At 29.9% G+C, this 26463-nt stretch overlaps 1 protein-coding gene across 1 annotated transcript in view; it reads left to right on the top strand.

Annotated features, from left to right (window-relative positions):
• The window catches only part of Fur2 (furin-like protease 2), a 192223-nt gene that overhangs the window by 114274 nt on the left and 51486 nt on the right, over positions 1 to 26463 (top strand). The window contains exons 3-4 of the mRNA XM_088272266.1: positions 10661 to 10846; positions 26133 to 26267. Of these exons, the coding sequence (XP_088128392.1) occupies positions 26160 to 26267 (108 nt within the window). The 5' untranslated portion in view covers positions 10661 to 10846; positions 26133 to 26159. The remainder of the gene's footprint in view (positions 1 to 10660; positions 10847 to 26132; positions 26268 to 26463) is intronic.

Raw genomic sequence — 26463 nt, 5'->3', positions numbered from 1 at the left:
ATTTTTTCGAAACCGGAGTGATGAAGTACTGTTTTAAGTGGTATTACACAAAGCAAATGATGAATGGTAAGGAGAGTGTTATATTACCATACCACAAAGTTAGCAATGTTTTAAATATATAAAATAAAAAAAATATATACATATATGGAAGTCTGCGTGTTTACAGGGCTTATGACTTGTCACAGGCTGGTTATGTGATCACCTTACACATGTACAACATTCACCCATGATTGACGAACTATTACATATTTTTTAACTCCTACATATTATTTATCATAATTCTCAAAACTCTATACATATTAGTTCACTAGACCCATCTATGTTTGGACTGGGAAAACTTTCATTTAGTATACACGATTTTATTTGAGTGTATTCAAGATCCTAACCGAAATATTTTACATACTGACAAACACCTTGAAATATTTTTTTTTATGCAGCTTATAATTTGACCAGTTAATTTTATTCACAACATTTGAGTGTGTCCAAATACTTGTTCATTAATTTGGATATCTTCACCTATGTCGAAAATTACTAAAAAACTTCTTTACAACATTTTGAGTATATCCAAATACTTGTTCACAAAATCTGGACTATCTCCAATTAAAAGAGCTATTGAAAAGAGTTTCTGCTAATTAAAAAGTCTTTTCATCTCACCAATAGATGTCTCTAGTGATGTTCTAGTGATTGAAGAACAATGTTTCAAAATTGGTTCATATATATAGAACTTCAGAGAATTTGAGTAGTATGGTTGTCAATAATGGGTAGAATTGGTGAATGTTACACGTGTGTAAAGTGATCACTTAAACCAGCCTTTGACGGTCATCAGACTCGTAAATGCTCAGACTTCCATATTCTTATTCATCTTTGATGATATGTCAAAAAATAATAAAAAAACTTCTCAGTGGAGAAACCCAGATTTGTGACCTTGTTTTTTGACACACTTAAAATGTTATTAATATGGAAGTCTTTCTTTTACTTATAATTTTGTAGGCGTTTTTACGGGAGTCTAAAGCACTTTTGTATAATATTTAATACGACGAATGTACTTTCTTTTTACGTTAAATCTAGGAAGTCACATTTAATTTAAATTCAAATTTGGTTGATTTAATATACAGGTTGATTCATATCACCGTGTCCCTCACTTTTTCTCGGAATATCCAATTTAACAGGATACTGAGGAAATATTAATCATCCAGAAGTTTATGAATTTTTCCCTCACCTATTCTTTTGTAATGGTTACAATTTTTGGAACACGCTGTGGGTAAGTAAGTTAACTTTTTAACTGTCATACCGCTTCCTCACAGGGGTAGGCAGAGAGAATGGAACGCCACCCGCGTTGCTCACTTCTTTACTAAGAGTAAGGTGTCGAGAAAGTAAGGTAATGTTAGCTAAAGTGAGGTTTATGAATTTTTCCCTCACATATTATTTTACAATGGTCATAATTATCAACACGTTTATTAAATTTGCAGTCGACTTTCCAATTGTAAATCGGAACTTGGGTCGAGTGAGATCGTGACAGTAAACTTTAAAAATCCTTTAATGATTTGTATTAAATAAAATATTTTATTACTCTCATTTATGACCTGGCTTGACCACTTTCAAGTATATGACGCACTTGGTTCACTAGAAATGTTATTTTCGTATAAAAAAGTATTTCAATTTTTTTTTTAATCCTTAGCACCCGCTTTTAAGAAAAGGTTTTATAGATCGTAGAAACCCAGTAACTGATACTCAGAGTTCGAGTACTAACCACGTCATCAAAATCCAATTTAATTTAAGATATTGCAACAATTTATTACTGTATTTACAACATTTTGAGTGTGTCCAAATACTTGTTCACAAAATCTGGATTGTCTCCAATTACAGTAGTTATTTTTATATTATTTTTTGACATCTCATCAAAGATGAAGAAGAATATGGAAGTCTGGGCACTTACGGGGCTGACGACCGTCATAGGCTGGTTTAAGTGATCACTTTACACACGTGTGACATTCACAAATTCTACCCATTATTGACAACCACACCACTCATTATTATTATTACTGTATTATTATTTTCTCATTCTTGCTAAAAAATGATCAATTTAACTTACTTTCATGTGTTATTGTAGTATTTGAACCTTACGGAGGCAATAATAGTCTAGAAGTCACATCCTCGCTTGCTTTTCGAACTAGATTTATCTCTTATTGTCTCCTTGTCTCTCCGTTTCTTTCTCTGGAGTTCTTCAATGCTGTATCGTAGGATTGGACGGGTAGACGTATTGCTTTCCCATATGAAATATTCTGCTTCTACAGTCAGAGAAACATAGCGCAATGGCAGTTTTATTGATGTTATTGTCTTATCACTATTCCGCTGCATCTTTGGCGAGTTATATTCATATCGTAAAATAAATAAGCTCTCTTGAATTATCCGATGGCTTCATAAAAAGTGGTTTAAACCGATTTGTTTTGAATTTAGTAATTTTAATACGATAAATGTATTTTATTCGTCAGTTAAATATTTTATTTTTGTTGATATATCAACAAAGATGAACAATGATGTTTTATTCACAACATTTTGAGTGTGTCCAAATACTTGTTTACCAATACCAGTATGTAAAAATAATCCAGGGTTCGGATTTTGATAAATAGAAGGGTTTCTGCTAAATAAAAGCTTTCTCTCTAAAAGCTTTTTTTTTAAACTTTCATCAGTATCATCACCCTAAAATTATAAGTCTTTATACTCGCCTCTAAGGTAGTATTTTACAAAAATGGCAGTGAACATATTGACCCGATTATTATTTTTTCTCAATCCAACATAGATAGATGGCTGTCGTGAACTCATATGTAGGTACTGTGTCATGAGATTCATCATATACATATGTATGACTTTCTAAATTTGAGGAATGTGGTTATCATTCATGGGTAAAATGGTGAATGGTGCACCTGTTTAAATTGATCCCCAAACCAGCCCATGGGGGGTTGTAAGCCCTGTAAATATCCAGAACAAGATATAAATACAAAATTCATTGAAATAATTGGTTTGTACTGCGGATAAGCTTATTCCGACCTACAACACACAGGTAGATAAAAATGGATGAAAATTTTAGTCTGAAAAAGTCTAAAAAAATAACCATTCATTGTCCTTAAGCATTAATGTTTGTATCGTAGATCTACATTCTAGGGACAGTAGACTCAAAAAAAATCATGCATAAAATAATGTTTTGCCACACAAAAAAGGCGTTGTGTTTCAAAAATAAATATAGTAAAGCTATTTTTCTGCAGATCATCAATTCATTTTATAAAGGTTTCACTTCCATATTAAACACGGTATATTAATTAAAAATTCATTTAATTCATTTCAAGAATCTTTTGTGTTTTTAGTAAAAGGTTAAAACATGTTTAATTTGGTAGGAATATATGAATATTCTGCCAAAAAGAGAGGCGACAGAGTTTTTACAACCCTTAAGAGTGGAGCCTTATCACCCACCGTAACGTTTACCTTTACAATCCCCATAAATTAGGGTGGGTGTTTTTCTTTTTCCCTTTATAAGCTTTGCTCTTCTAATCTGATGGGTAGGTTCTTATTTCTCTCGTACCTGTTACATGAAAATGCGGCATTACATGGTTGGTTATATTTTAAACTGACTTCTTTTCAACGATATTTAAAAGATTGTACAAATGAATCAAATTTGTTTATGAACTTTTAAGCAGTATACTAGGTAAAATCAAAATTAACTTTCCATATTTAAGTGCATTAGCAGGTTAATTTTTTTTATAATCTGGCCGTTCACGGGGCTGACGACCGACATAAGCTGGTTTAAGTGGTCACTTTACACACGTGTAACATTCACCAATTCTACCCATTATTGACAACCACACTACTCAAATTCTGAGAAGTTCTATATATATATGAACCAATTTTGAAACATTACTCTTGAATCACTAAAACTTCACTAGAGACATCTATTGGTGAGATGAAAAGAAGCCTTGATTGAGCAAAAACTCTTTTATTAGTATATGAGGTCCGAATCCTGGATTATCATCACACACATGAGAAACGGCAATAAATACCATTACCTTTAAATTTATGTTCTAAAGTTGCTTAAATAATAAAATACATAAATTGATATTATAAATATACATACTTCAATATATTTTCTATATATTTTCTTTACAGTATTTATTAACAGTCAATATATTTTCTCAAAATATTGATTGGAGTAAATAGATAAATCTATGTGATTTGTCATACATGCTACCGGAAAAAAATGGCGAATTATTCATGTATATATTTTTAAAAAATATTAATGTCTTTGTTGTACGAGTATTGGCAGTAAACATGATAAATTTGTCAAAATATGTCACCCATTACGCTTGTAGGGCCATTTTTTTCTTATTTTTTCGATCAATTTTATGTGTGTATTAAAATAAAATTACACATTTTTGTTTGGCTTTAAATTAACCTGGGTCGTAATTCAGCTTGCCTCTGTTTAGTTAGTCCCGTAGTTTACGTAATAACAGATTTATGTAAGGGCCAGTTCCACAACAATAGCAGTCTCGCAAATCCACCGCCCAATTTTTCGTCGGATGTAAATCTCGTAATGTATTCTCTCGTTCGGTTCGCGCGCTGAGCACTATATCACCAGAGCAAATAGCGGACGATTCATTGAACAATGTAATTATGATTAACCGAAAATCCTCACTGATTTACGGTGTGGTGGATCTGGACCAACTTGGAAAGACGCGGACTCGTATTTTCCAAAAAAATGCACTCGAAACTGATTTGAAAATGACAATTAAAAACATGTAAATGTCCATTTAAATAATGATTATTATTTCGAATGAGTTTTCTTACCAATAATTTCAATTTTGGGTCTCTGCATTTTTTTAAAAATATGTTTTAAATTGTGATTTTAATAATTGTATATAATTTATGTTACTAAAAATAAATAAATAAAAAATATGTGAGCTGATGTTTAAATTAATAAGTGATAAATAACTGTTGTAAACTCATATGAACTGTGTCATGAGATTGATGATATATATAAGAGTTCCAAAATATTGAGTAGTATGGTTGTCAATCATGGGTAGAATGGTAAATGTCGCAAATGTGAAAAGTGATCACTTAACCAGTCTATGACAGTTCATAACCCAGACATCCGTATTCTTCTTGATCTGTATGGTATGCGCCGTAGCGTAGTTGGGAAGACGCTCGACCGCGATACTGGCGTCGCGGATTCGATTCGCGCGAAGTGCAAACAAAATTCATGAACGATATATTTTCAATTGGTCTGGGTGTTTGTGATGTATTTTTTACATTTACCTTCCCTATCCTTACCATCCTACCTGCAGACAAGCATCTAAAAAATGTCCTTTGCGGGTCAAAATATCGAAATGTAAAATATATAAATAAAATTATTTTTTTAATACGTAATCCGCAGACGTGAAAGGAAGAAAAAAATATTATTTTTGAAATGACCGCTGCATTTTGGAGTATTTTTTTGTTTCTTTTTTTTTGTATATAACTCGCTCCGGCCCTGGCGGACACGGCGCAGTGGCCTTTCAGTATAAATCACTTAAACACTAGCGATCTCCGGACTCACGCCCCAAATAAATTCTCATCTGGCCGACGGCTAACTATTATTTGTCTCTCGCCCGCTAGCGCACCGGGCCGCGGCCCTCGGCTCTAGGATTCCGGGGCCGTTTGTCAAGCGGTTAGTCGAACGACGCGACGTATAAAGCTATCTGTGTAGTTTGCGCGCGGCTCCGATTCGCGCTTTTTGCATTTAACCTGTTAGCCAGGAATGACGAAATATTTCGGTCAGTCCAAAATTTAATTTATATATGAAGAGATGCATGCTAATTTTCATTGAGAACGCAGAAACTCACCTTGAACTTATTAAAAAAGATCACGATATGTTGTTATCATGTTTTTATTCATTTCATTAAAAAACAAACATAATAAAATATAAAAAATGGACGCGACACCAATCTATCTTGGCTAACAATCTTCTTATCTTCATTCGTACATTCATGCGACTTCTCATACATCACTCGCTCATTCAAGAACGTCATAAATCAAAAATCGCCAATCTTCAGTTGTGCATGTTTTCGGAATGCCCAGAAAATGTACTATATCCCAGCAAAAGAACCATATTTCTAACTCAATATCTACCCGCTACAGGGCAGAAAGTGTTATTTTTGCATTTTGAAGAAAATGTATTGTTTAATTATTTTTTTTAGTATACAATTTTTTTTCAAATGGAGAAAAAACATTCAGGTTTTACCTTAAAAGATCTGTTGCACAGTAAAAAGTTCAATAAGTGGCTTGATATTTATTTTGAATATATTGTATAATATTTTTAAACTTTAAAAACGATCTCCTGAAAATTCAAGTTTTTTATTTTATTTATGACGTTCTTGAAAGGAGTGAGCGACATACCCGCCGATTATTCCGACTCCTGACCTTACCACTTTTAAGTAATGGAACTACTTTATTGTGCCAAGTTTTCCTCGGAGTTCCTCTGCTTCTGTTATCAACTACATTCACCTCATAAAATTATTTGATTGCTTTTCAATATTCACTTCTAAACACTGGGGTAAGAACCAGGACTCCATTGTAAACTACCAGTTAAGCTTTCACTGAAATGTTTTTTTTTTACTTTAACTGATTTCAGTGCATCATTCACTCCGTTCCCAGCATTCGCTCTCCTTTCTATTTCACTATCAATCTTTCCATGTCTAGAAAACATATTTCCCAAATAAACGAAATCATCTACCTTTTCCAATATTTCCCCATTCACTAATATTTAAATAAAATCTATTCAAACGTTGATTTTTTATTAATTTATGGTTCACAAACAATCTAAAAAACATAACATGAAATGAAATACAATGCAATACAAATCGTTAAAAAAAATCATTAATGCAATGAGAGCATAACAAACTTACAGAAACTAGTAAAAACACAGGTTAAATACATATATAAAGAAAGAAAAGAAATTTAGTCGTAAAAAGAGAGTTATAAAAAAATAAAAAGTAAAAAAAAGTAAAAATTCAATAAACCAATTTTTCATTTAGTTTTATACGGAACCCACGAGTTCATAAAAATAAATTTACCAAAAAGGTCAATTTTCAAAAATTTCCATATGCGAACGTTTATAAGAGAACGAAGTTTACCATACCATTCTGGTTGATATAACAATAAAAGGTCATACAAAGTTGACCCTTATGTTTTCTCTTACATTATGGCCTTACATTTGCGGGTACGATGTTTGTTCGTAGCACCCTCAGGACTCCCGAAGACTGTAATTTAATTTACAAGTTAAGGACACAATGTGGTCCTTGAATATTACAATGTTATAATATGATTGTTAAGTAATATAAAATAAAATTATCTTCCGATTTTCATGAGTGGAGTTTGTATTTTCAGCGCCTTACCCATATTAGTAAAATTTCTATTGTATTAACAAATAGAAAATATACAATGGAAACTAATGATTGTATTTACAAATTGGGAATACACAATATATAATTAATAATTATGTCTATGATATACGATAGAAAATAATAATTGTCTATAAGCATACATTAATTATAATTTTTGTTTTTTATAATTTACATTTGAAGCACTAACTTTGATATTTTCTATTTTATAATTAAAATGTGACTTTGTTTTATAATCACTATAAATATTTAAAATAACTTATAATTAAGTTATAATAAAATATTTATAGTGATTTTACAACAGTGTTACATTTTAATTATACATTAATTGATTCGCCAATAACGGTGTATATGATATACGTACGGTGTTAGAAAATGATTTGGAATGCATTGCAACACGTTCACAATAGATTTTAAGAAATCGTCGTATTTATCAAGTAAATCAAAAATAAAAAAATACACTTTAGAAAGTTTAAAAAGTGTTTTGTTTATTAACAGCCTTGTTAATCCTGTAGGTTATATAATTATATATATATATATATATATATATATATATATATATATATATATATATATATATATATATATATATATATATATATATATATATATATATATATATATATATATATATATATATATATATATATATATATATATATATATATATATATATATATATATATATATATATATATATATATATATATATATATATATATATATATATATATATATATATATATATATATATATATATATATATATATATATATATATATATATATATATATATATATATATATATATATATATATATATATATATATATATATATATATATATATATATATATATATATATATATATATATATATATATATATATATATATATATATATATATATATATATATATATATATATATATATATATATATATATATATATATATATATATATATATATATATATATATATATATATATATATATATATATATATATATATATATATATATATATATATATATATATATATATATATATATATATATATATATATATATATATATATATATATATATATATATATATATATATATATATATATATATATATATATAATCCTGTATGGTTATATAACACTCTTTGATCAATCATCTTTAATTTTGTGTAATACCACTTAAAAAACACTACTTTACGTCTACATTTGACCTGATGATGGAATGGTTTTTCCGAAACCGGCAGTCATGAAGTAGTGTTTTCTAAGTGGTATTACACAAAGTGAACGATGAATGAAAAGGAGAGTGTTAATAATAATTGTATTTACAAATACGAAAAATACGTAAAAGGGAATATCTTATAAATTATTTTTTTATGCATAAGTATGATACTTAATTTTCTTTTTCATTGTTAAGAATTGCGAGTGTGCTGTTACGTTCAACAGATGGCGCTTTTATTTATGTCAAATAAGACTTTAAAAAATATATTTTTATGCCTGTCTGATGTCAAAATACCTCTTGCAGGAACATACAGACAATATTGTGTAAAAATTTCAATGCAATCGATGGATTGCTATTAGCTATTTATGATTTCGAAACAATTCGCAGTAACATTTTTATATTTATTGAAAAAAATAATAATTAGTCACCACGTTTAAACCACAAACTCATCTCAATTAATTAATTTTTTTTCTACCAACATAATTTTACCTGAAAAAAAGAACTTTGTAGACTCGAATCCAGTTCGCCAATTTGGATACTCCTGAAGAAAGAATAAGCCTTCGTAACGTAGGTGTGTTTTGCCTAAACTCCTGAACTTAGCTTTGTAAAACAAAGTTAGGAGTAAACAATGCAAAGTTGTTTTAGAAAACTACTCGGCGCAGTGCAGTTGGAATGCATGCATGTAAACACAGATGCATAAAACACAAATTATGTTATCCGAGTAAATACGATTTAATGCTGCGACCGACGCTAAGCTGTCTTAGTACTTAAGCAATAAAAATAAATCATAATATTCGGCTTCGTATGAAGATGGTTTTTACTTTGAATACTTAAATAAATATTATTATATAGTATATACAACAGAAAACATATTTTAATATTCTAATGTATTATAAACATTATTATTTATTATTTAATAATAATAATAATAAAACCCTTATCCGCACCCAATGGTGCATAGGCCCAATGGTGCATAGGGCACTGCGTCATATAAACGAATGAAGAAAAGGTGATCAGCCCTCCGCTTCAGGTACCAGTCCAGGGTAATATTGAATAAATATTACAGTGAAAAAATCACTAATATTTATTTTACCCCCCTCTGGGAATCGAACCCGGATCCTCCAGAACGGTAGCTGAGCGTGCTGACCATTACACTACGGAGGCGGATATATTTACGAAAACCCATTTCTACTTAAAACATATATTAAATTATTTTCGCTGTTCCTCTTAACAAAGAGACTAAGCTCTTGTGATTTGAGAGGGACTTACACTCGATGTTTATTGTTTATACCTACTTACGAATGATGAAACAGTTTTTTTTCTTCGTAGGATGTATTTATTTTTATTCACATGTTAAAAGGTATTTAAGAATTTTAATATCCTCTATTTTTTTATATCTGTAGGAAGGTTATGAAATATTTGGTTCCCAAATATTTGAAAATTCGCATTTAGAAACGCATTATATCGATTATATTTATTTGTCGAAGTAGGAACAAGGGTTGAAAGTGATTTTTCTTAATTTAAATTATTTTTTTATTATTTATTACACCAAGGAAAGGGTTTCGCCATTTGCTTCAGGTACTAGTCCATGGTTATAAAACGTTGAATTATCATTATTTTGACCCCTAGAGTATCAAACTCGAGACTTTGGCACGGTAGTGAAATTCTCAAAGAACAAAGAAGACGAATTTTTAGTTAATCATTTTAATTTTAATTTTTTTTATTGGAAATTTTACAGAACAGTTACACAAATACATTTACAATAATGGGAAACAAAAAAACAGGTATTTGTAAAATTCCATTAATAAAATTGTCATTAGATATAAATACCTGGAAGAGGGGCGGGAGGGAAGAAAGTGGGAAATGGGAAAGATCAAAGCTCAAGTCCAAGACAGATTATGAGAAAATTGGGACACACCACGATATAAATATCGACTTACTATGTACGCGATCGCAGTGCAATTATGTATAAAAAGGTTTCAGAGATTCTCAAACTGTGTTTTTTTCAGGTGCACTGGTTCGAGCAGCAGCACGAGAAGCGCCGCCTGAAGCGCGACTTCACCCCCGAGCCGAGGCCCGCCCGCGCCGGCTACCCGCTGTGGGGGCGCTCGCCAGCCGCTCAAGGGCAGCGGTTCAGGGCCCTGTCGGCGCTCAACATCTTCCCCGACCCACTCTTTAAGGAGCAGTGGTATTTGGTAAGCTCTATATAATTTTATAATATAAACAATAAAAATAATTTAAAAATCTGTACATTATAACAATTGATTTAAGTTTTGCACTTATTTTTTTGCTGGTACTGCATTTTATAAAACAAAATGACAACTATATAGTTTTTTTCCGCATTTATTTTGTTTGACCAGTGACTTAGTTACGTCGTTACCAACATCATCAGTTTGGAATAATAACTGAATTTTATTCGATGATGTAAAACAAGATTTCTCGATTTCATATTAAAACAAGCCAGACACCTAAATAATGATTCTGACATTTTCGGCTATCATTTTTTTTTCAATACCTACGATATACGATGCTATAGAGAAAAATATATTAATTTGTTATATTATAAAATAATTCTAGCTTTTTTAAAATTATGAGGGAAATGCTAGATAATAGTAGTAATATTACAAACAATGAAAAAATACAATAATTCTTCAGGAGCATCATAAAAAATTATATTTTCAAACATATTTATTTTAGTAACCATAACCTCCTAATTTGATATATATTGATAAATTTGTGCCAGAAAATGTTAAAAAGAGCGCAGTGAATCATATTTCATTAAAGTACTGATATTACAAACCTTTTTTTTTTGTTTTCAATTTTCTTCTTTTTATAAATATCAATTATTTGATACGAAAAACTTTATACTTGATTTAATACTTGATTTAAAAAAAAACAACTTTTCATTCATGTCTTTTTTTTAAATTATAAAACACATCACTTGTAATTAAAGAGTACATGGTGTAAGAAATACTTTTATTGGCTTACCTGCAGGTAAAATAGTAATGATAATAAAGGCTTATGTGAAAAATACATCACAAACACCCAGACCATTTGAAAACAAATGTTTCTTGAATTTATTGTATTTTAGATTTGGCGTTAATCGAACCGCGACGCCAGTTTCTCCGTCAAGCGTCTACCCATCAACGTAATGGCGCTTTTCTTTATATAATTTTTAAATAAAATATTTTTAAATAAAATATTTTTAAATAAAAGATTAGTTATTGAAGTAAACTTATATATTTAAATCAAAATGTTTTTATTAAATCGTTTCAAAAAGTTATTAAATTCATATGAGGCGAAAATCTTCAAAATGTTTCATCGGATTTGAGTGTGTGCTTCATATTCTTTGATAATGGCTAGTAAAAAGGGATTTCATTGAAAGATTAATAAGTTATTTTGTTCAATTAAGTACTTAAAAACTTGAGATATTACACAAATTTATTTACGTTATATTTTGATTCTCATTTTCGTATATTTTGTTTAAGGGTGGGATATAATCCGAGTATGAAAAGGGGAAGTTTACACGTGTTGAAATAAGTCACTTGGGTTTAAATAACTCAGAGACCGACTCTATTCGTTCATTGACCGTATATTCACAAAATAATTAAATTATTTAATTATTTACCAACTTCAACCGGCCAAGCCTTGCTGTGGATCAGTCAGACTCATTCACAATGGAAAATGGAAGAAAATAGAAATCACAAGGCTTGCGAAGCAATGAAAATATTAAAAATGTATAAAACATCAATGCGATCGGAAACATTGAAAATTCTAAGTGACAGCACCTGTCAAGAAGCACGCTACCTGTCATGAGCAATGTTTAGTATTGCGTGTGTTGCTGTTACGTTCGCCAGATGGCGCTGCTATTGAAATATAAAATAAATTGTTTTCAATAGTGAATTTAAAAAGATTTGAGATTTTAAACTAACGAAATTTTTTATTTATTTATGTTGATAGATAAAAAATTGAGCATATCGAAATGCAACGTTGTGTCAAAAGTTCAAAGAAATCAGTAAAAAAACATTTGAATAATAAGAGTAGTATTGATATTTCAATACATGTAAATGAAGAAGAATATGGAAGTATGGGTATTCAAGGGGCTTACAACCTGTCACAGTCTGTTAAAATTTCACCACACTATTTAAATTTCGTCGTTTAGTAAAGTTGTATTTATGCTTGAATTGACACCTTTTTTCATATGCTTCTCTTGTAGTTAGGTTATAAATCATGTGTAGAATGGTGAATGTTAAACGAGTATAAAATGCTCATGTGAACCAGCTTATGACAGGTCATAAGCCCTCTAAATACCTAGGCATCTATATTCTACTCCATCTATGTTAAGATATCAATATAAATACTTCCTTAATGAAGACACATCCAGAATTTGTGAACAAAGCTTTAAATTTCCTCGAAATATTGTGAACATCGGATTAGAAGAATTATGATTTTGAACAAACTCTTACATTTTTATTAAAATTTATTATTCTTTTATTAATTAAGTTAAGCAGACTCTTGACTGCGGAAAAAGGGTCACGGGTTCGATTCCCGCCAATAGCAAAATAAATAAATAAATATTTTTGAGTAAGTCGCATGTAAATATTAATTTATTAGACCCCCTCTCTGGGAATCGAACCCGGGACCTCCAGAACGGTAGCCGAGCGTGCTGACCATTACACTACGGAGATGAAAGCGGTTTTTCACACTAATATTTATTCAATATTACCTACTCTGGACTGATACCTGATGTGGAGGGCTGATCACCTTTCCTTCGTGTGTTAACGATCAAGATAACACTGCTTTTATTTGATGCAGTGTCCTATGCACCATTGGGGTGCGGATAAGGTTTCGAATGAATTCGCAAGTATGTAATGTATTTATAAATCTTCTTATTTCTTAGTTCTCCATCCCTTATGTTCAATGGATTGTTCGTAATTGGATTTGAATTACTTGTGAACCTTTTTCAAACTTTTTTCCACAGTATTCCAGTATCAACTTACAGCGCTATTACAAAGGTTATAAACGCACGTCAAACGTACGAACGCTATGTATTACACGTATGTCCTATTTACCAGCCGAGACACGAGATAATTATATGCGAAGGGGAGAACGTCTTTCCCCCGTTGTATTGTGATGTAGATACAATGTGTGTATTATGTAACACGTGTCAGATATGTGATACGGCATTTGCACCTAAGCACAAACTAACACCTTACACCCGTCATGGCGCAATGGTAGGGTTTCCACTCGTCCTGGTATGTTGCGTCGGGATACGTCGCCATCATTGACGTGTGTCCCGATTACAGTAGTGTCCTGACGATCCAGGAAATCTCCCGATATTTAGACGAGACTCAAGAGATCATCGCAACGATTTGTTAACACTTGAAGTATTTTTTTATTGATTCGGTATTAACTTTGTGGAATGACATGTTGGTTATTTGAAATATAAAAAAAACATTATTTTTAAGTGGTATATAAGTGTTACATTTTTTTAAATAACACAAAAAAATATGAAATTTCGAAACCTTCTATTAGTTCAATATTACTGTATTCTATATTTTATCAGGACATGTTAAATTAATCATCTTTTGGTAAAATCAATTTATTCATTTATTATTTATTATTAAAAAATGATACTCCGATGTTTGATAGTAAATATAAATGTAGGAACAAAGAAATAGGAAACACATCTCAAACGGATGATAAATAAAATAATTGCATCTATTAAATATATTGTTTTGTTTTTTATTATTGTATTCACATATATAAGTGGACAATTTTATAAATAAGTTAAAAAATGTATTTTCCTTAAGTTTGCATAAACATAGTTCACAACATTTTGAGTGCGCCAAATACTTGTTCAAAATCTTAGTTTTCTTCAGTGAAGAGTTATTTTTACTTTATTTCGAAATTACAACAAAGATGAAGAAGAAAATAAAAGTCTGGGTACCCAGCCTAGGATAGGTCATAAGCACTGTAAATACCGAAACTTCCATATTATTTTTCAATTGTGTTGAGATGTCAAAAAAAATTAAACACAATATTCAGTTATTTTTTTTTAGTTATTATGTAATAAGAAATAACAATGTTTTATTGTAAATAAAAAAAAATATTGAGACATATGTAGAAGTATTAAAAAGGGTAGCTTATTAATTAACGGCTGTTTTTTTTTAAAAAACATTATTACTATTTTATTTTTTATTAAATTTTTATTTATACCAGTAAGTATGAAATAAATTCCCTCTTTAATTAATTATTAAAAAAAAATTCCATTCATAAAAAATGTTCCCACGGGGTATAGGGAAATTATGGTAACCCTGATCAAGACGCATAATCCCTTGACACGTCTCAGGGTGGCACACGTTACCAATAACGATGTGATACCTCATAAATTACATGACTATTGTTAGCACTGAATTCATTTACGAAATCGGGATTTCATTCAGTTAATTGCCAAAGAAAAGTGCTCTTCAGCATACGATCATCAGCTAGTTTTTGCGTAAAGATTTTAAAAGTAATATTAACACTTTGTTTGTGTTTTGACAGTATGGTGTGAGTGTTTATACACATACAAACACACACACACACACACACACACACACACACACACACACACACACACACACACGCGCGCACACACACACACACACACACACACACACACACACACACACACGCGCGCGCACACACACACACACACACACACACACACACACCCACACACACACCCACACACACACACACACACACACACACACACATACACACACACACACACCCACACACACATATTTTTTTGAGGGATCACAACACATCCACAAAGGATTTTTATGTATTTTTTTTTGTAATCTGTTGTCGCTTTTTTTTCAAACTTGGTTATTATAGTATTGAGTGATCGAAAGATCTTTTCTTCCACTTTAACCATGCTACACTATCACTGCTACATTTGTTTAACGAAACCACCCCGCAGAAAGTAATAAGAATTAATATATAGTTTTCCTGTAAAATTGAGGTATGAGAAATACAAGGAAACTGTGAAATTACTTTTCCGAAATGGGACGGGGTTTGATATTTACAGAGGTGCAACGTTTCTGGAAAATTTTGCATAATTACTTACTATTCATTATAATAGAAGGGTTGTTTGTTTGTTTCTCTTCATTGTTTGAGAATTGCTAAGTAATTTTGCCCAGCGTTGTTAAGTGCGCTGTAGATTTAATATTTACTGTCTCAACAGTAAAATTATTTGCACTGCGCAGCGTAAAACCACAAAATTTTACAGTTCTAGATGTACATTATTTAAACACGTAAATCGCTTTTTTTTACAAGTTTTCATAAGGAATAAATTTTTGAATTTAAAATGCAAATCAAGTTTTTATGCATGACATCACAATAATAAAAAAATAATTGTTTCATTTTCATTTACTATACATTATCCAATGAAGAATAAAAATATATATACTGCGTTTTCTACTTTTTGTAAAACTATTGTTGATGATATCTTTCAAACAAAACTAATTTAAAAAAAAAATAAAATAAAAATAAGCCTTCAATCAACAATATGACAACCACAAAAGCCTCACTTTTGTCTTTATTCCCACTGATAAAAAAAAAATATAATAAGAAACAGTTCCTACCCCTAGCGCAAAGCTTTAATTTTTCAACGTCCCAAGGAAATGTGTGACGAGAAAATTAGCTTCGCATACGGTGTTTGAAAATGATGCAGAGTGCAATCAAAACACGTGTCACAATATTTTTTAAGAAAAAATAGTATTAAGCAAGTAACACAAAAATTAATCATTATTGATAATTGTTTTGTTGGTACGTACAAAATTTGGGAACTATACGCATTGAGACACCTTGTTTGTTATTAAAGCTAGTTTAACCACGGAAAGACATGACACCTACATATGTATATTGAGTAATCATGTATGGAGTTAAACTCAAAACGAACCATCTAAAGTAAATGTTCGATTCACTGGGAAAAGCAGGAAAATCAAAGTAGTATATTTTCGTCTGTCCTTGTTATAAATCTGTGGGTCAGACAAAGTTAAGGCTTAAAAAAGGTGTTTTGCACGCCTTGTATTGCATTTATTGTCGTATACATATTATTGAAAACCTATAGGTATTTTGTAGGTTTACAATGTATGTATATTACAATATGTGTTTATGTGTTTTTTCGAGTTTATATATATACCTTTATGCTTCTTGTAAGCCAGACGTACTTTTAAAAAACGTATAAAAATGAAAAATGTATTACTTTTTTTTTAACTTTTTTAATTAGTAAACTAAGGGTAAATGTAATGATTGATTTATCTACGCTCTCCCCCAAAGTCACAAGTTGGTCTTAATTAATATTTTTCTACTGTCACGTACTTTGTAATATTACTTTTTGGTTAACTTAATAAAAGGTTTGAAGTCAAGAAGTCGCTGGTTTAAAACAAACAAAATCCTATTTCAATATGCACGTCCTTTTAACTTTCAACTGAAAAATGTTGCTCATATTTTACTTCATATATGCACGAGTTGGCTATAAGAAAATCGGTTTAAGTCTAAAACTGAAATGATGTATTTTTTTATTTAGATCATCATTTTTATATTGTTTTACTACATACGAGTACAATATGGTGTTTGAAAGAGTAATAACTATAAAATTTCGGGCTTCATTTTGTTTTTTGTTTTTAAATATAAAGTATTTTTTTGATGTTACACAAAATAATATTTTTTTTACTTAATTGTATAACTGTCAGGTTTTCTTTAACTATCCTTAATAGCCTTCCTTATTTGTTTATTTTGTATGTTTACTTGCCTGTAACAAATAGCAATGAAATTGTTTACATTTCTGTTTTTAATACAGCTTATAAAAAATCAGAATTCATTTAAACTATTCTTCTCTATTAGTCATAATTTAAGTATATGCTACACACCTGTAGCCAAGAAACCACTATTAGATGTTTTGCGTATGTTTTATTTTTAATAGTTGAATAAAAGTTATATCATTTATGTTATTTCAATAAAACCATGAACATAAATATTATATTGATTTCTTATTTCGGAAAGTTCAAATGGCTCAATTTACAAACAACATATTTAAAACCTTAGATTTGTTTTATTTAACTGTTTAAAACTATCGAATTTACTAAAAAAATTACAAATGATTAGACCTCTTCATTATTTTGTTTTGAAATGCGACTTAAGCCATATTTTCTTGTGACTCACATAATATCACGTGTTCTGTATCTTCCCTTAGGATAGTATGCAAGTGTCAGAGTAGTCATGTGCGAGGGAGTAAAGGATTGTCGTGCGAGTATATTCGAAATTAGAATTGCATTTATTATGATGTTCGTAGCAGATATCTAATAAAAATGCACCAGCGAGCATGTGGAATAGGAATCTGTTTCGTAATAATATTATGAATTCTTGACTCAGTGAATAATATTTGTTATTTAATAAATATTATTATTCCGTAATTTTTTTTTTGTTTGTTCAATATATCGTTCTCATACAAGAGAAAGTGACCAAGTGCATTTTGTACAAAAACGTGATTATTGACTATTTGACATCTTATTAGCTTAATATTGCCCTGAAAAAATCCCAAAGCGATTTTAAACTTGGAAGTATAATATATTGACTTGTTGAAAATGACTAACTGCATTGATGACTAAAGTGTATAAACGGTAAAATGGCCCTCCTAAACATTGTACGTTTTGTTATTTGGTCACTTTCTCCTATACAACTGTGATATATTAACGTACCTTCTAATAATTATTTCTAACTGTAGGTTTTTTATCGTTTTTTGATAATCTACGTTATCAATTTATTATTGCAGTATGTTGAATTTGGTCTTAGTGAACTTCTAGTGATTCAAGAACAATATTTCAAAATTGGTTCATATATTTAGAACTTCCGAGAAATTGAGTAGTGTGATTGTCAATAATGGGTAGAATTGGTGAATGTGACACTTGTGTAAAGTGATCACTCAAACCAGCCTATGACGGTCGTCAGCCCCGTAAATGCCCAGACTTCCATATTCTTCTTCATCTTTGATGAGATGTCAAAATAATATGAGAATAACTCCTGTAATTGGAGATTATCCAGATTTTGTGAACAAGTATTTGGACACACTCAAAATTTTGTTTTATATAATACTTAGAATAACTTTCAATGCAAACAGGAATTCTGAAGAAAACTTAATAGTTATTTAAGTAGTTTTAAATATGTAATTAAGTTAAACTTAGTATTTCCTCCAAGTTTAATGGAGGATTTGACCTGGCGACGACGTTTTAACCTATTTTAGCTACTTTAGACCAGTGCTCCGCAACCTTTTCTGACCTGCGACACACCATTTTTTTTGCTTGAATTCTGCGGCACACCTAAAGATAAAATATATGGACCATGGAAAAATTATTTATTCATTTGGCGTTTCATTTGTAGAACTCTATTTTAATTTATGTATTAATTGTTAAATTATACAAAGATTTTTTGAGTCAACTAAGTTATATTTTGTAGTTAAAAAACACATAAAAAATAATTTTGTGACAACTGTTTCGCCTAGCATTCGTTTGAAAATGCCATAACCACGCGAAACAATTGTCACAATATTAATTTTGATGTGTTTTTTAACAATTAAATACAACTTAGTGGACTCAAAAAAATCTGTGTTTGATTAAACAATTGATACATAAAATACATTAAAAATTTACGTAGTTATAATTATTTTATTATTCAGAAAAAAAGACAATGTTAAAAATAATTTGTCATTGCTTGTTAACACATAATGTCACAATTATTTTTGTATTTAATTACATAATGTAAAATTAAAAAACAAAATGTCCGCCTCCATAGTGTAGTGGTTAGCACGCTAGGCTACCATGCTGGAGGTCCCGGATGCGATTCCCAAGAGGGTCAAAATAAATATTAGTGATTTTTCAGTCTAAAATTAATTTAATATGACCCCGGACTGGTACCTGAAGCGGAAGGCTGATCACCTTTCCTTCGTGTATTTAACGATCAAGATAACACTGCTTCTAAACGATGTAGTGCCCTATGCACCATTGGTGTGCGGATAAGGGTTAGAAGAAGAAGAAGAAGGAAAATTAAACAAATGTCAATTATATTAAATTTGGCCGCGGCACACCTGAATCCTGCTCACAAGTGTGCCGCGGCACACCGGTTATGGAGCACTGCTTTAGACAACCTTCAACAGGTGACGCAATATAATGCGTCCCTACTTGATAGTAGTAAACTCAAATCGTCTTCAACTTCATTGACAATTCAGGAGTTCCGTGTATTTCGACCCAATAGAGAAATTCGAGATAAGCTATAGTAACAGGGACACATGAGGGTCTTTATCGCATTGATTACTTAATACGCGTTTGACGCGTACTACTGAAATCTTGTTAAGTGCGCAAAACTCAGCTAGTGCGAATATTTAATAGATGAGATTTATAATACATAAATTCATATCACAATCTTAGCGTGGCTATCGAGTGTAGTGTTATATTGACAGTGGTTAGTGGTATGTATTGTATGTACATATACTCGTATATAAGAATTCAATTCAAAATAATTTTATGTATCACTTTTCTACATGAAATATTTTTATGGAACAGTATAGTAAAGGTAGTAACAGTATATATTCTTAAACTTCATGTTCAGAAAATTATACATTTATAAGGGTGCAACTTTTATTTTCAAGTAACTGTTAAAAGTTGAAAATAATAAAATATTGTGAAAATAATAAAATATTTATATATATATATATATATATATATATATATATATATATATATATATATATATATATATATATATATATATATATATATATATATATATATATATATATATATATATATATATATATATATATATATATATATATATATATATATATATATATATATATATATATATATATATATATATATATATATATATATATATATATATATATATATATATATATATATATATATATATATATATATATATATATATATATATATATATATATATATATATATATATATATATATATATATATATATATATATATATATATATATATATATATATATATATATATATATATATATATATATATATATATATATATATATATATATATATATATATATATATATATATATATATATATATATATATATATATATATATATATATATATATATATATATATATATATATATATATATATATATATGTATACACTCACATATAAATTTGTTTTATGACTACCACTGTACCACAAAAATATGATCATTACACGAAAATTGCTTACCGACCGTGGATTTATTCGTGTCTATTTCATTCGGCCGAGGCAATAAATCGGGTTCGCCTCTACTACAGAAGTCGAGATAACATCTACTTTATTAAGCTCCCCTACGGCCATCAATTACAAAGTTTCAATATCTAAATTGTAAGTAGGGTCAGAGGAATTAAACCTTCTTGCTCAATCGGATGCTTCAATTAATCAACTGGGATTATTTAACATAACATGTTATCGAAAGGTTAAAGTGCGCTTAACCCGTTGCAAGCGCTGGGCTCCTCATTGATTCCGGGGTCTCGGAGGAAGTATTAGGGTGGGTTTCATCGGATACAGAAATAATGGAATGGCATTGAAAGAGTGATGTTATCCTTTGTATCGTAAAACTCCTACGGCGCAATCGCTCATTCAAATCGTATTTCTATCCTTCTTACTGACAAATTTTAATTTAAGTTTTACTTAGTAAATACCGTTTTTTCTTAAAATCTACTGTGACACGTGTTTCGATGCATTTTGCATTTTAAAATTAAAACACCGTATGTTCAAACGGTGTTTAAAAGTAATGCGGAAGCATCACAAGTGTCATAGTAGATTTTAAGACAAGGTAGTATTTACTAATTAAAACTTGATTTAAAAATGGATATATTTTTCCACAAAGTGACCGCCGAATCAATTAATAAAATGATCAATTATACCCGAAATCGCTAATGTAACCGTTCCGCTGTTTTGGGGTAATTTAATACGAGGAAGTTACTCTATATTCAAATTAATGTTTTTCGTCTTCATCTTCTTCTTCAGCCCTTATCTGCACCCGTGGTGCATAGGGCACTGCATCATATGAACGCAGTGTTATCTTGATCGTAACACACGAAGGAAAGGTGATCAGATACAGGCCTCTTCCCCTTTTTTCTATTTCCTCCGGTCGGTTGCTACTTGCAGAAGGTTTGTAACCCACACAGCGACTATATCGTCAGACCATCTCTTTTGGGGTATTCCGACACCTCTTTTATTCTCAAAAGGTCTCTATCGTAAAGCTCTTGGTGTCCATCTTGTGGGGTCCAGTCTTGGACAAGTTATGCTTTTTTACTCTAAAGACTGAGTAATTTATAAAGATCATTGTACTTTTTTATATATTTTTTTAGTTTGCTAATGTTGTCAAATTTAGTTGGCGCAAGAAAAAAAATTAGAAAGGTTACAATATGTTAATTTATTTTATTAAGTACTATCGTGACTTAGGTTACTAAAATTTTATATAAATTCATTTATTTAGCTAAATATTTTATTTACCGTACATTTTTTTAATGGATTATTTAAAATCCTTCAATAGTAGGCGAGGAGTAGTCGGTTGGTTGCTTTACAGTGATTTTGATTAGATTTTTGGGCTGAAAGAGGATTTATCTGCACTTGAAAAGTACCCGCCCAATTACCGTTAGAAGATTATTAGACCTTAACGTAATATGTCATTCAAACATTTTTTTTATATGAAATATTTCTTTCTAAAAAAAAATTATGAAAAAACTTGTCAAAGGTTTTGTGAAAAAGGATTTCGCTGTAGCCGGGTTTACGATTTAATATTATTTTCGTTTCCAACCCTGTTCCATGCGTAATGGTACATTTGGCAGTACAGTGAATATAAGCAGTGTTATCATAATTCTATTAGAGTGTTGTGTGGCATAAATAAATGATGGAAAAGTGATCAGCCTTGCGCTTCAAGTAATATAAGTTAACATATAATAAATAAATAAAACAGTCCAGGGTAACAAAAAATAAATATTACAGTGAAAAATCACAAATTTTTATTTTAAATTTTATAGGAATTAAATCCGGGGCTTCTTTATTGGTAAACAATCGCCTTAACCAACGGCGGTGAACAAAATATTTAAATAAACAAATATTTCATTAAAGAATAATGGAAAATGTATCTATTTGGGATGAAAAATATGTAATGTAGGGTAAAAAAGTGGGAGTTACCCATGATTATAAAAGAAGAAGCATATAATCATCTTGAAATGTGGCTCAATGACATGGAAGTCGTAAATATCTAAAGATATATAGTTAAGTAAGGCAATTACTCTTCTTACTTGTATAAAACTCTTCTTACTTGTATAAAAATTAGTAAATCGTTTCTGTGTGTAAAAAAAAAGTCACTCTTACAATATAATTTACATTATTTTAATAACTTTCAATGAAATCTATTTTTGTAGGCAATATTTAGTCAATAATAGATCAACTAGACGTGAATGAAGCCTGTTCAATAATTATTATAATAAAATGTTTATTAAGACATGTCTAAGCGATGGGGTGTATGTAGTACTTAGACAGCCATATCTACAAATATAAATATTATTAATAAAGAATGCTCGCAAATACATAAATATTATTAATAAAGAATGCTCGCAAATACACAATGGTATGGCGTTCTATTTTCTCTACCTACCCCTATGGGGAAACGCCATGTTGGTTAGTTAGTTGTACTATTTACTTAAAAACTAAAATATAACGTATTAAAACAAGAAGAGATTCGAAATAAAATTTAAAATGTAACATAATAAAACAAGAAGAGATTCGAAATAAAATTTAAAATATAACATAATAAAACAAGAAGAGATTCGAAATAAAATTTAAAATATAACATAGTAAAACAAGAAGAGATTCGAAATAAAATTTAAAATTTAACATAATAAAACAAGAAGAGATTCGAAAAAACAAGAAGAGATTCGAAATAAAATTTAAAATATAACATAATAAAACAAGAAGAGATTCGAAATAAAATTTAAAATTTAACATAATAAAACAAGAAGAGATTCGAAATAAAATTTAAAATATAACATAATAAAACAAGAAGAGATTCGAAATAAAATTTAAAATATCATATACTAAAACAAGAAGAGATTCGAAATAAAATTTAAAATATCACATACTAAAACAAGAAGAGATTAGAAATGAAATTTTAATGGAGGAATCATAAATGGGAAGAAATATAACGCATATATTATAACTAATTAAATAAAAATCATAATGGAGAGAATGAGTAAAGAATGTCAGGACGATGGTGTTAGTGGTTTAATAATTCCATACATGAAACTGGTTTCGGTATAAAACGAATATTTTTTTTTTCAGCTTCGGCAGATTTTTTTTCGGTTAAGAGTCTTAGTTTAAAGAATTTCGTCTAAATAATTAGTATCTCTGGACTAAATAATTAGAATTGGGTCTAAATAATTAGAAATGTGATTCCTCAGACGAATGTGTGGCAAAATGATGTTTGATAGATGTTTCAATGATGAAATAAGAAAAAAATGCAAGGCTGAGATAAGCATTATAGATAAAATTAAGATAGGTGTGTTGAGATGGTTTGGACATGTGGAACGTATGAGTGAGGAAAGAACGGTTAAAAAAAATGTATGAGGCGAATGTAGATGGAAAAAGAAGCAGAGGAAGACCGAGGAAAACTTGGCTCAATCAAGTATGTCAAATACTTGAAAGAGGCTGGGACAGGAGTCGTAATTATCGTCGAGTATGTACGGCTGTCCAAACTCAAAACACAGTAAGGGACATTTTTTTTGTAGTACGTTTTTTTCGCATTTTTGGATTAAAAGTAGATTCTACCTTGTACTTCAAAAAAATGTCCCTTACTGTGTTTTAAGTTTGGATAGCCGTGTATGAGAAGATGCATGAATGTGGAAGAGGCGAATAATGTTTGCAAAATACAGAGTGGTGTGGCGTTTGATTCTCTCTGCCTACCCCTGCGACGAAGCAGCGTGATAGTTAGTAAGTTAGTTAGTTAATTAGTATCTTGTACATCGAGCATGTCATCGCTCACATTATTTCGAGTCAAACATATAATAGTGCCATATAATCTATACCAACGCCAGCATATCGGCATCTCAAGACTGTTGCTACAGAAAGGGTACGTCTAAATTTGCGGTTTATACGGGTTAAGTTTCCCGGAAAGGTCTATTATAGCCTTGTTTTAATCCCACCATTCCATTGGCTCATTTGTATGTGAGGATCATAATTAAATCCATTTGTAGAGCCAACATCATTTGTTGTATTTAATGATTGGCGGAATGCGTGCGATTTAATGGAATGTCTGGCATGTACATATCAAGAATTGCCGATTTTAATGAAATAATGACTCATCTTTAATCATTAGTAAGTCATTAGTCCGTTTCATACTGTGTATTTTTAACATCGCATAAAATCACCTTTTCTAGTCAAATCTTTGTCTGAACAAGGAAATACAAGCCCTATTACAATCCATTCATGTTCATATTATTTTTTGACATCTCATCAAAGATGAAGAAGAATATGGAAGTCTGGGCATTTACGGGGCTGACGACCATTCATGTTCAACTAAAAACGTGGTAATAATTAAAAGTAGAAACTGTTTTAAAAAAAAATGCAATTCTTCAACTATTTAAGGGTAAAAATTACTTAAATCTAAATAAAATTTCATCTTTGAGATATAAACATAGCTTTACAATACCAAAATACGATACCAAACAATTTCAACAGAACTTTAAATATTTGGAAACTAAGTACTTCAACAACCTTCCAACAGACTCAAAAAAATGACCACTTTAAAATGCTGAAAAATAAATAAATTGAATTTTATATATGTTAATTTTAGAATAAAATTATAATAATAATTTCAACAAAATGAATTGTAAATTTTAAAACAAGTGTAAGTCCCTCTCCAAGCACAAGAGTTCAGTCTCTTGTTTTAGAGAACTGCGTTATTAATTTTAAGATTGTTAAAATGTTCAGTAAATAAATTAAAATTAGACATTTTTTTTTTAAAGATACATATTCAATAAATAAAATAAAAATACAAATATTTATATTACAATAAAGTAATTTGTCAAATGACAGGGTTAAGACCTGTCATCGGCTGGCTTATGTTATTAAATCTGCTTTAAAAAAAATGGAATTTTAATAATGTATTTAATATCCTGACGCACATTTGTATGCGATTATAATCTTCACTTCACACGAATCTCGCTTTAACTCACAAGTGAATATTGAATAAATAAACTATTTTCGAGTATTTGGTGGCATAATTGTCCATAAACGTAGTCAAAATTTAAAACGTTCAAACTGATCTCACATATATCGGGATTGTTCCGATATGTCTGAGCCTACAATTTAGGCATATTAATAGTATTGTGAATTAATTTTTAATTTTTATTTTCCAGAATGGTGGCGCCAAGGATGGTCTGGATATGAACCTCGGACCCGCGTGGCAGAAAGGATACACGGGAAAAGGAGTGGTCGTGTCGATTCTTGATGACGGAATTCAGACAAATCATCCTGATCTCGCACAAAACTACGTAAGTGATCTCAAATTTATTCATCTTTAAAAAAAAAACATTTTTCTTAAAATTTTTCAGTTTTTAATTGACTGTAATTGCTAACTGGTAATGAGAGATAAGGGGAAGAAAAGCCAAGAAAAGCTACGGCTAAGGATACCTTATTAAAGCCTTAAATGGAGTCTTTTCAAATATCAATTAAATCGGCGGGCACGTA

This window comes from Brachycentrus maculatus, unplaced genomic scaffold, assembly GCF_059751285.1.
Source record: "Brachycentrus maculatus isolate JH-2025_06_01 unplaced genomic scaffold, ASM5975128v1 h1tg000490l, whole genome shotgun sequence".
In the NCBI taxonomy this organism is placed as follows: domain Eukaryota; kingdom Metazoa; phylum Arthropoda; class Insecta; order Trichoptera; family Brachycentridae; genus Brachycentrus; species Brachycentrus maculatus.
The sequence above is the reverse complement of the archived record's forward strand: the minus strand, read 5'-3'. Positions and strand labels throughout refer to the sequence as shown.